At 44.2% G+C, this 11,959-nt stretch overlaps 1 protein-coding gene across 1 annotated transcript; it reads left to right on the top strand.

Annotated features, from left to right (window-relative positions):
- Positions 1–583: 583 nt before the first annotated feature.
- On the top strand, positions 584–11,259 carry FAM83A (family with sequence similarity 83, member A). Its single transcript, XM_009085159.1, has 4 exons — positions 584–1,159; positions 3,977–4,144; positions 5,620–5,744; positions 10,716–11,259. Exons 1-4 carry the CDS (start codon positions 584–586, stop codon positions 11,257–11,259), a joined length of 1,413 nt encoding a protein of 470 aa, XP_009083407.1.
- The last annotated feature ends 700 nt before the right edge of the window (positions 11,260–11,959 follow it).

Raw genomic sequence — 11,959 nt, 5'->3', positions numbered from 1 at the left:
ACATACTACGGATGGGGCAGAGTGACAAAGTTGACGTCTGTTTTTAAGCCTGCCTGGCAGCATGTAGGTGCGGAGCAGAGCCCATGGCCCTTTCTGCTCTTCTGACGCCATGGACGTGGCTGCTGCCTCTGTTCCAGCTCAACATCAGAGTTGTTTTTTCTCCCTACTGAATGCTATGCGAAGACAGAGAAGCCTCAAGCTGTTTTGAAGATTGTGCAACGATGCTTGGGAGCCTACCTGCTCTTGCTTGAGTGCTTTCCTCACTCACATTTCACAGGATGCGACAGGAAGGGAAATACAATCGAATCGGACGGCCGTGGTAAATCGGTCGGATCCTTCTCCTCTGTGCACCCTGGGGCTGAGGTGGGTGCCTCTCAGATAAGCAATCTAATCTGCTTTGCACTCCTGTCCCATCTGGAAACGTCGTTGCCGGAGCACAGCACCACCTGAGAAGCAAACTTCAGGTTTGTTTTGAAGATAATTGTACAGACGAATTCAGGGAGTGTAAATCTGCCTGAGGTAATAAGATCTCTTTCTTTTTATTCGTAGTTAGTGCGTTCAGCCAAGGCGATTTCATGCCAGAATGCAGTTCCCAAACAAGAAGGACGATTGCTCTGCCTGTGCCACACATATGCATGGTGCCTGCTCAGCAGATCAACTGCTGCGACAAAGAACCATGAACCACTCCAGACACATGGGCAAGATAAAGAAAAGGCTGGAGGACATCAAGAACCAGTCCCCAAAGTTGACAAAAGTGGATTTCAGCCACAACGAAAGCATAAGGTTGGCCACGGATGCCTTCCTGGATGGTGGGACACACTCTTACCTCGAAACTTTAAGGAAAGAGGACGAGGTGGATTTCCTCTCCTCTGTGGAAACTCAGTACATCAAGGATAACGCCAGGGAGTCTTATTATGCAGAGGAGTCCCCAGCCACAGACGGAGCGGCTGCGCCAAAACAGAACGATGCCAGGTCACTCCCTTCAGGGACCTACTTCCCCACCATTTCTGACAGCAGTGAGCCAGCTCTGCTGCACACATGGATTACAGCGGAGAAACCCTATTTAAAGGAAAAATCCACTGCCACTGTGTATTTCCAAACAGAGAAGAACAGCAACATTAGAGACATCATACGCCGGTACATCAACAAGACCACTCAGGTATGGAGAGAGAATTGTAGTTCCCTCTGCACTCGGCTGTCTTCCTGCTCTTAAAAAGATGAGGTGAATGTGCTGCTTGATCCAAGCCTTGTGCATTGCAGTGTAGCTTTGCTCTAGAGAGTGGCTGTAAAGACCCTGTTGTTGAACACAGGCAGTGCTTTTATTTTGTACTCACACCACTAACTTCTTATGTTGGTGACTTTAGAAAAAAAAGCTTTCCCTCTTCTTCTAACCTCCCATTAACCCAGCAGAGCAAATATGCTGTAGGAAGGGCAGCTGGGCTCAGTCCCTTCTCGAGCATTCCCAGCAGGATGGTTTGCTCTGTTCAGACCACTGCACCAGTAATGAGAATTAAGCTTGAGTGAGCTCTCAGACATTAGGAATTGTTTGAGGGCATCTGTGGGAGATGTGGGTGAAGGAGAGGCCAGAGAAAGGCATGTGTGTCTGGCATGCCAGCAGTCATCCCCAGAGGAAGGAAATTATTCAGGAAAAAGACCTTCCATCCCTGATACGTTGCCAGTATCACGAAAAATGCCATGTGGACTCCATACAGAGACTGCAGCATCGTTTGGCACGTGGGAAAGGTGCAGATGATGCCCCTGACAACACACAGGTGACAGGGGCCACAGAGAGGTGCCAGCCACAAGGCTGGATGTCCATGCTCTGGGAAACCTCTGCCGGATATGTTCTGGCAGCTGTCTTGTTTTCCTGGGAAAAAATATAAACTGATATTTCAGGGCTGTGTTTATTATCATCCAGGAAGTTTTCCTCGTGTATAAACTTGAGACAGCACCAACAGGTTCACAGGGGAACGGACAGGGACCAAACCAGGCTGCAGTGCTGCTGCCCAGCACAGGCTGCAGATCCTGCTGGAGCCACAGACTTCATCCACTTTGTTATTCTGCTGCAAGGGCAAGTGATGGGCCTGATAACACAGAGTGTAATGGCAGGGGAGAAGGATCCCTGTTGGTAACTGCTCTGTCAAAGCCTACAAGTGCTGAGCACATCTGGGGAATTATAGATCAGTCATTTTAAGCTGGTGGCATCAGAAAGATACAGATGCAGGAGAAATGCCTCTGGAATAATGAAATAAGCATTAGGTAAAATATCAACCCAGACTGATTTTCTGTCCCAAGAGCAGAAAACTTGCAGGGAAAAAAGTGGGAATTTTAATATGGTTCACGTGATCTTCTTAATCATCTCATTTACATTACAAGAGGGTGCTGAAGAATACTTACTCATGGTACAAATTTGTCAGCAGCTTTTTGAGTACAGTTTTCCAGTGGCAGCATTTATTAATTAGTACCTGGTAAGGGTCCATCCAGGATAGCCTAGTACTTGATATATACATTAACAACTTAACAAAGACAGTGTTTGTGGATTATACCAAAGTGCAAAGGATCGGCAAGTGATACTATGATCTTAACACATTTGTGGAATTGGTGCAAACTGTAAAATGAAATTTTGGCAAAAGAAGTACTGCAAGAGAGGGGAGTCAGGTGCAGGAATATAAATTGGGAACAGCTGGTGAAAAGGCAGCACTAGAGAGAGTGGCCTGGAGCTACAGTGAGGCTGGATACAGCCATTTAAAAGGACAAGGTGCATTAACACAGTAAGTGTGGATGTGAGACACTGGACATGATTTTCACATCATCTGCACCTTTCCCCCTTACCTAGCAGTGGCCAGGCCCTTTCTGGAGCACCATGCTTTGGCAGCAGGAGGAAGGTGTGGGATCCTCACTGCTCCACAAATAGTTTGGCTTGCCTGAAGAGGATACTGGCTGCACAGGATGTGCTTGGTCTTGTAGGACTTCCCATGGTGGCAAAGGGAGTAAGCTTGCTGTTATGTGTGAGCATGGGCACTGGAGTAAGATTTAGTGCAAGTTGGAAGCAGTTAGTAAGACAGATCTACAGAGATACTGTACAGTTTGTATTGATTGAGGATGACATCCTGTGAGCGCAGTTATCAAAGGTTCCCTCTCTGATCAGTGGAGAAATAGGCAACTCCTGAAGACAAGTCAGGGCTGAATTGCCTTGGGGAGTGACCCTGACCATGGGCAATAGCAGATGTCAGACAAGACCACCTTCATGAGGCCATGCCCAGTGCTGAGTATAGGGGCTAAATTTTGGAACTGGTTTTATATCACATTTACAGTTCCCTCGACCCACACTGGCTGCAGGCTGTGCATTTAAATAGCTGTCAGGGCTTTTATGCCCAGTCCTGAGAGTTTTACGCACTGTTCCGCTAGCAGTGAATTGGGAAGCGTGGATGGATGCTTCAATTGAAACAGTTAGTTTATAAATCAATATTTTTAAAGAGCGACAGGTGGAGCTGTTGGAGTCTATCACCTCACCACCACCCACACCACCACCGAGAGTGGGGATTTAAAGCCAGGACCATTCCAGGTGTAAATCATAACAGAGAAAGCATTGTCCAGTGATTCTTGCTGAGTACATGTGACTTAGGACATGGGCAAGGGCTGTGATCTCTTATTTTAACTATGTCCTAATTATTCTCCGATTAACATTTCAATGTATTTCCTAGTTCTGAAATCCCACCTACAAATTCATGGGTCATCTTGGGTTGTGTGTTTTATTGGCTTTATGTGAGCAATAAAACAATGAAACAAGGTGTCACATCGATTTACTGATTCAGGCACTTAGGAGAAAACCAGAACAAATACCCACATATATGTCTGAAGATTTGTGTTTGTTGGAAAAATTTTTTAAAACAAATAGACTACATCTCAATGGCCTCACAGGCAGCCTTAAGTTATGTAAACTGACTCTAGTAATGCCTCTGCATTTTTTCCCTAGGTGTTAGCTATTGTGATGGATGTGTTCACAGACACTGAGATTCTTTGTGACCTCCTGGAGGCAGCAAACAAGCGCATGGTGTTTGTCTACCTGCTGCTCGATCATGGCAGTGTACATCTCTTCTCGGAGATGTGCGACAAGTTGCAAATTGCTGAGGATCTCTTCAAGGTACTGTGGCTCTGTGAAGCTCTTAGAATCGTCTGCCTAACTTCAGGCACTCTGAGCTGGAAGCATGGTTATGCTAGGGCCAATCCACCTTCTAATTAAAAGGGAGCAAGAGATTTCCTGAGGTAGAATTAGCACACCTAATTCCTCTCCGAAGACGCCTACATTTTCCCATGGATATTATAGGAAGGTAAGGCATTTCCATTAGGTCCCCAGATTAAAATAATCTGGGTCCTGAATTTTAAAACAGAGCTTAAGTCTCCTAGTAGACTTGTCTAACGTAAGCATAACAACTGCTTCTGTTTAATAGCTCTACAGCAGCTGTGGTCTGGCAGCTATGTGCACAAAACTCTTGCAGGGCAATACATTGGTTGCACTGGGTAGTGTCTGAGAAAATGTGCTAAAGCTCTCTTTTAAAGGTAGTGCCTCAGATTTAGCTGGCTGTTAGCTTAGTCTGTCTTCATCTCTGCCAGAGGGAACTGACTTTAAAAAAAACACCTCCTAGGGATCGTTTCAGTTGTTGCTCGAGATGCTGTAGGGCACCTGTGGCACCTCCATGGGGGTGGCTGATACTGCAGAGGCAACAGACTCCTGTTGTGGGGCACACAGGAGATCTGAGGGCATCTTACATGCACCAGACACCTGTTTTTCAACAGCTGAATTCCACCCCAAATATATAAGGAAACTGAAATTAGTAAAGCATGTTGATAACAGTGTTTGTGTGTCTGTAAACCCCCATTCCCAAGGAAGAACAGCCCTGTGCTATTTACTGTAAATACTGTAAGTATGCAGCTGCAGTACACAGACTCCCACAAGGTGCGAGTCAGACCTTGGTGCCACTCATTTACTAAGGCCCTGGTTCTGCAAAGTGTGTGCAGGCCCAGGTGCCTGGTGGGCCTTAAATGCACTTGCTCAGGGACAAGGACAATACAGAGCACCACCTGGGCCAAACTAACCTGCTGCTCCACTCACACCTGTACTTGCACCTGATCCTGAAGGATAATATTTGTCTGGGCAACTCCAGGAGAGCAGCATGTATGTCCTTGCAGGCTCAGATGAAATGTAGGCACAAAGGTTTTGCTGTGCTGTATTGAGCCATAGCTAGTGTAAAACAGGAGAGCTCACAGCACATTGTGGTTGGGGTGTCAGAGGAGGCAACAGGCTGCTGTCAGCTGTGGACATCTCCCATACCTATTTTGGTTGGGGCAGTAGCAGTTTTTGTACACTGCACAGCTCCATCTGTATGAATTTCCTTGCAGGTTTATATCCCCAGTGAAACAAGCAACCCTGTGGCAAGTGAGAGACCTTGGCTAGGTTTGCTCTAGACGCAGACTTTCAAATATAACATTGGAGAAGTCCATGAAGAAATCTGACTCTGGGGAAGTGAAGAGCCAAATGCAGTGGGGGAAAAGGGGCCTTCCCTTTGGATTTTTAATTTTTGAAAAATGCAATTCATGCCAATTTATTTTTATTTACAGAATATTTCAGTCCGCAGTGTTACTGGAGAGGTTTATTGTGCCAAATCGGGCAGGAAATTTTCAGGACAAATACAAGAAAAATTCCTTATCTCTGACTGGAGATATGTGCTCTCTGGATCTTACAGGTGAGATAAGCTGTTGCAGTTCATGTCTAGGTACCCTTTTATGATGTTTTAATATTATTTCACCAAAAAAAGTGCCATGGAAATTCCTGTACAGGTAAGAAGTTTTTGTTTAACAAAAAAACCACTCATGTTTTCAAATATGTGCCATTTTCCAAAAATCCCTTTAACTTGCTTTAAAGTTGGTATTAAGTCTTTATGGAGCATGGGTTTTAAATTAAGTGTTCAGAAACTAACATAAACAACTTTGCCATGCAGCCCTGGAGCAGAACTAGAAATGTGTACAGCTTAATATTATGCTTTCCTCATCCTCATTGTTTGGGTTCTCAGGTGCTGTGATGAGACATGGTACATTTCCATCTCCCTAGGGATCCCTTAATGTAACATATGTCACTCAGCTTATCTGAGGATTTGTTCTCCATATGACAAGTTTAGTGATTAAAGGCAAAACAGAAATACTTCAGAGACTTACTGTTTTTCCTTGTTGTTCATTAATAGGTAGGCAGTGTGTGTCTATGTGACTGTTTTACCTTCATTGCCCCCACCTCTTTTTTTTTTCCCCTTTCTCTTTGTTTTTGGGGGTTTTTTTCCTGCTATAATTATTTCAGGTAGAGGATGTAGATCTCAACAACTGGGTTTTTAATTAAGATCCAAGAGCCTCCAGTCAGGGAATTTAAGGAGGCTCTGAGCTCACATCAAATAAATGAAGTTCCTAAGCACCATGACTACATAGACAAGCGTCTCAGATGGCCAAGTGTATCCTAGAAATCTAAATAAAAAATACGAGAGGTGATTATTTAATTAAAATGATGCGATTGTGTTTCTTAATCCCAGTTTATGATTCAGAAGCTTAAATGCCTCTGGTCTGATAAAACTGCCACCAGGAAGATTATATAACTATAGTAACAGAGGTAAAGATGAAGATGCAGAGTCAGTATGGGCTGCAGAAGCTCAGGTGTCCACAGAGACAAATCATTCACTTTTCATACAGTTTCCATCTGAATCATCAGACAAAAAACAGTGGACACTCGGGTTTTTTTATTGATTGCTCTTTGGTTTTCTGGTTCCTTCAGGTGATTTTTAATTCCTCACCAAAGATGTGTAGAAGTTTCCTTATGATTTATCTTTCAATCCTAAAAAAATGAAAAACTCTTCAAAGTCCTGTGCAGAGTCACTTCCATCTTTCTCTACTGCTGTTGCAGTATCTTCTAACCTCAAGCACCTTATCAAAGTACCTAATCCCCTATCCAGCAAGCAAGTAGAGAGGGTGGTGAGGAACTAATCTATACACTATTTAACTTCAACATGCTCAGCACCAGTTTGCAGATTCACATGGGTTATAGCTGGCTATCTGTATGTGGCATTTCTTGCTGTCACTTTATTAATCTGAGAGATTTCTGTTATGCTTAAATCTTATCCACCAACCTCTTCAGGTATAAACAACAATTATGTTGAGTAGAACAGACTCCAACATTTCTGCAGTGCATTTGTTGGAAATCAGATTGGAAGAGATCTTAAAACTAATACTAAATATCTTAAAATACAACACTAAATTTTGCCTAAGTGCTGTGCTTGGCATGACATTGTAATGTGGTGGGAAGAACAGGCTGAGGAAATAATACATCTTTCCAGATTGTACTGCTTTAAGAGGGACCCTGACTCACTGTTTCCCAAAGTGTGTGGGACAAAATACATTTGCCCAATGGACAACTAAGAGGACTGAAGCAGGCAACTAGTTAGAGGCAAAGGAACCACCACCAAGCCTGTGTCATCTCCTGCTCTGTAATGGTTTTTAAAACCACACTAAAAAGGCATTGCTTGGGCCAGTGTGGGTAAGTGTGGTCCTGCTGCACAGAGAAGACCAGAGCTGAGAGGCTTCTGAAGGCTGTTCCACACACATCTATCAGCACAAGTGCAGCCATGAGTAAGTGTTTTAAGTTACAGTTTTACTCTCTGTTTTTCTTGCCAGTGTCTATGGTGTGGGGTTAGGATTCAACATTTCTTTGTGCTGTCTCTGTGTTACTCTACCTCATCCTATGATGACTGTTATTCCGTTTTTTAAATTAACTTGAAATTAGACAGTGCATGAACTCAGTGCTTCTAAAGAAGGCAAAATGAGAACAGCAGAAAGCACAGGGATCTTGTGCTTGATCCCCAGGAGCAGCTGAGTTCTTCCCCATCTGCCACTCTGAAATCCACTGGCCTCTTCAGAGCCAGTACCTAACACTGATTTGCTTTTTTGCTTTGCCAAGAGCATCGGTCCAGGTGGGGCAGGTTTCTCACACACAGGTTATCCCACCAGCAGGCAACACTAATGTGTAGGTTAATTCTAACCTGCGCTCAGCTGAAAACCCCCAGCCCTTCCTTCCTTCCTTCCTTCCTTCCTTCCTTCCTTCCTTCCTTCCTTCCTTCCTTCCTTCCTTCCCTCCTTCCCTCCCTCCTTCCCTCCTCCCCTTCAGATCCCATGTGTGTAATGCCACATGTTGCTGCAGTGCTGTAAACTCAAGGATGAAGGGTATCCCTAATGAACTGCTGCTGCAGCAATGCAGAGAGGACACTCATTACAAAGCAGGTCCAATACAGAACAGGAGAGGTGGGTTTGATTCAGATACTCATTAATGAGAGGATCCAGAATAGGACACAGGTTTTGGAACAAAGTCCTGGAAAGATGGCTGTTAATGGCTGAACTTATGACACAGTGTTGTTCCCAAACTAGGCATTACTTCTTTGTGCTTTCTGTTCTTTCAATAGCCTTTACTCAAAGAGGCCTGAAAGAAAAATTATTCTTCTGGGCAGATAGTGACAATAACAGACTTCGCCAAGCCTTTCCCAAAAGAGCACTTGGAATTTTAAACCAAGGAGCAAACCAGGGCCTAAAACCTAAACAATTAATTTCTTCTTTAATTAAGCCAATGAAAAGCTGTTAAGTCTTTATGTCAAGTTCTGCTTTGTTCTTCAGTAAAGCGCACAGAATGTGAATTGCTGTGACTCACTACACAACAGAAGTCCACAAACACTTGTCTAAAATCACGTAGGTCTCACCTTGTAACTTTATAGATGACCCATTTACCGTCAGTTCTTGGAGAATCTTTAGATCCAACTTTCTCTGCTTAGAAGGGTTACAGATAAGTTTGATGACCCACAAAACTGCTCTCTGTCTGTCAAGTACTCCAGAAAGTAACCTGTAGGAGTAAATTATCTAAATTGGGCAGAACAGTATTTTTTCTAATTTTGTTGGGTTTCTAAAAAGCCATTTACAGGTGTAATTGATTTTTATTTCTGTCTAAATTTTCTTTTATAGACGAGATGTATCTCTAGCACATGAAGTATAAAACTCTACACCTCAGCCCTTTCGTGAGTTTGTAGCCTTCAGTGTAGATATCCTAGACTAATTGTGTGTGGTTTTATATTTGTTCCTGACTTATTATCTCCTTAACAGTTAGATGAAGGACATGAAAAGGTTTAGAATGTGCTCCTTAGTGGATAAAGGCAATGTTGAGCTGTCACAGCAGAGGTTACACACATAGCTTGCTCTGCTTTTTACCTTGGCTCCCAAGGTTTTGTCCATATTTGGAATGATTTGAACAAGTGGATGAGAAGCACCTGTTTTCTAGCAACTTACTGTGTATTTTCACATCCAGTCATGAAGCATACAGTATATTGTAGGGTTGCCTGGTGGCATTGAGTTAGTGCTTTCTTCACTCCTCCCATTGCTCCTAAAGCAACAATATAAAACCACTGTATGCCCCAAGCCCAACCCTCTGGAGGAATGCTCTGGACAGGCAGATGTAAATCGTCTGTCCTACTCCCTTAGCATCAGCTCAGGCTGTCAGTCCCACTGAGTTTCACAGGAGTTTTGTCAAAACACGACAAGAACAAGATTTAAAGTGCACACACCTACAGCCAAATCTGGCTCTCAGCAATCCTTGTGCAAATCTAGCTAATAAAGTCACGCAGGAATAACCATGGCAGAGTTTTGCCAACACAGAATAACCTCAAGTTCAAATTCAACACTGCTCTGTATCCTCTGCTGCACAGCTCAAGCCCTGGTCAGCTCAAGGAGTAATTACATTTCATTCTCTCAACTATGCTCATTTTATTGGTGCTGCAGCTGCTCAGACACGGCAGCCTGCACAGCCCAATCAAGCTGGCTTGTGGTTTTGTAAAAGCACAAATTTATGTTTGCTGAGTGGTTTAGGGAAGCAAATAAAAGAAAAATAATTTAAAAGCTGTGGGTTATCCTAAGGTGCGTCTCTGGACTACCAGAATGAAGACTATTGTGGTGTTTCTCCCTTGGAAAAGCTGTAGGAAATGTTTATAATTTCATTTTCTCTGTAGTGAAGAAAACCAACATTTGTCAGGTGGTGTGTTTTGGTTTATGGGTGTGGGACGTGACAGAGAGGTTGTGGTTTTATGTGTTGCTCTTGACCAATGCAGAAAGATTATGGCAAAATTAAGACAATGGATGGTTATTTTTTGCTAGTCTTTCTAGTGTCAGTTTTGTGTGGGTGAGAGTTACCACGTGGCACAGCATTCTGCAGGGTACAGGGTATAACTTACATGTGTGCAGGTAAGGCATGGTAAGACTTGAATTTAAGCATTGTGCTGGGAAGAGAGGTACCCAAAAGAGGGACCTAAACTCCTTTCCGTGGAACAGACATCCAAATCGTGGGTATTGTATCTGAACATTTAGTCCTGCAGTGGATCTGGATCACCACTCCCTTTAGGAGGTTGCGTAACTTTACAAGGTTTCTTGAAGGTTTTAGAGGCAGCTGCAATAACAAAGATTGATCCAAGTCAAAGAGCAGTGATGTGAACTGACCTGAAATTCAACTGCGACACCATCTTCTTCCTGTGTTTAGACAAGAAGCTTCAGCAGTAAAACACATTTGCCTTTCACATCACCCCTGCAGGGGATCTCCAGTTCCTAATGGCCAGTGTTAACACTAACCCTTCCCTTGTCTCTTCTTCCAGCTTCACATGGTTATGTGGCCAAGTCCACCGCAACCTCCTCTCCAAGTTCACGGGTCAAGTTGTGGAGCTGTTTGATGAGGAGTTCCGACATCTTTACGCGCTGTCCAAGCCAGTGAGGGGCCCCAAGTCTCCACCGCGCACTCTGCCCTTCCTGTACAGCAAGAGTTGGGTCCCCCAGCGCAGCCTCCCCTGCAGCGACGAGGGCAGTGCGAACACTCTGTCTGATCCCTTCAGCAGCCTCTCGACTGGCAGCACACACCAGACCAAGCAAACCCCAAGAACTCTCATATTTAACAGCAACTTCAGCCCCCAGTCACCTCTCCATCGAGTGAATTCCTTCCACGGCTATGGCTCATTCACACCTCCCCCTCCACAGAAGGCCATCCAGGCTAACTACTATCAGCCGCAGTACGTGGCCGAAAATGCCACAGTTCCGTATAACATGAACATTTACAGACCCATAAGACTTAGGCAAGAGGAACAGAACAGGACAGGGTTAAACTCACCCTGGAGATGCCTCCACAAAGCGAACCTATTTGCATAATAACCACCTTGTTTGGAAATGCAGGTAAATGTAGTGAGGACCTGTTTAGCAATCACTGGTGTACTGATGAATATAGAAATTCTCTATAATACAAAATGAGGATGATTTCAAGCCTCTTCTTTTGTTTTGCTGCTTATGGATGCTTCGGTTCCCTAATTAAAAAGCCAAGCCTGCTAACATGTGAACCTCAGGAGCATCATGATTCCAGGAAGAGCACATCTAAATAATTGCTGCTGCCTATCACCTGCCCATGGTGGCAGGTTTGTGTAGCAGCAGATTTAGGTGGGTAACTGTTTTTCATACATCCAGGCAACTGAAAGGAGGTAAGGCACAGTTTATTGCTATGCATTTTACGCACTTCCATAAGGAAGCTGAAGGCTGTTACTGCTGTGCCAAAAGGAAGCAATGCTGGCAGCACCAGGCTACCTTTGTGCTGTCATTCCACCTTAATCTTGATTGAGGAGGACTCCCTTTGGACTGGTGGGGAAGCACAGTTCCTGCCACTGCCCAGCCTCAGAACTCTTTGGTTGAGCTGCACAGTGAGGATGTCTGTTCACAAGGTTTCCAGGAGGGAGCCTGCTGCCCTAGACTGACAGTTTGGGTTACAGAAGACAACTTTCAGCCACCATATGCTCAATTCCACTCATTAGCAACACAGGTGCTTTCCAGCACACTTGGTTACAATCCTGAGGTTGCTCAG

The sequence above is a fragment of the Acanthisitta chloris genome, unplaced genomic scaffold, assembly GCF_000695815.1.
Source record: "Acanthisitta chloris isolate BGI_N310 unplaced genomic scaffold, ASM69581v1 scaffold29560, whole genome shotgun sequence".
Classification (NCBI taxonomy): domain Eukaryota; kingdom Metazoa; phylum Chordata; class Aves; order Passeriformes; family Acanthisittidae; genus Acanthisitta; species Acanthisitta chloris.
Note: the sequence above shows the minus strand (reverse complement) of the source record. Positions and strands in the feature narration are given on the sequence as shown.

Bases quoted from the DNA above. Each gene is read 5' to 3' on its own strand.
- FAM83A (XM_009085159.1), top strand. From the start codon at position 584: ATGCAGTTCCCAAACAAGAAGGACGATTGCTCTGCCTGTGCCACACAT. The intron at 1,160-3,976 runs GTATGGAGAGAG...TTTTTTCCCTAG, and splicing joins ACATCAACAAGACCACTCAG to GTGTTAGCTATTGTGATGGA. The intron at 5,745-10,715 runs GTGAGATAAGCT...CTCTTCTTCCAG, and splicing joins GTGCTCTCTGGATCTTACAG to CTTCACATGGTTATGTGGCC.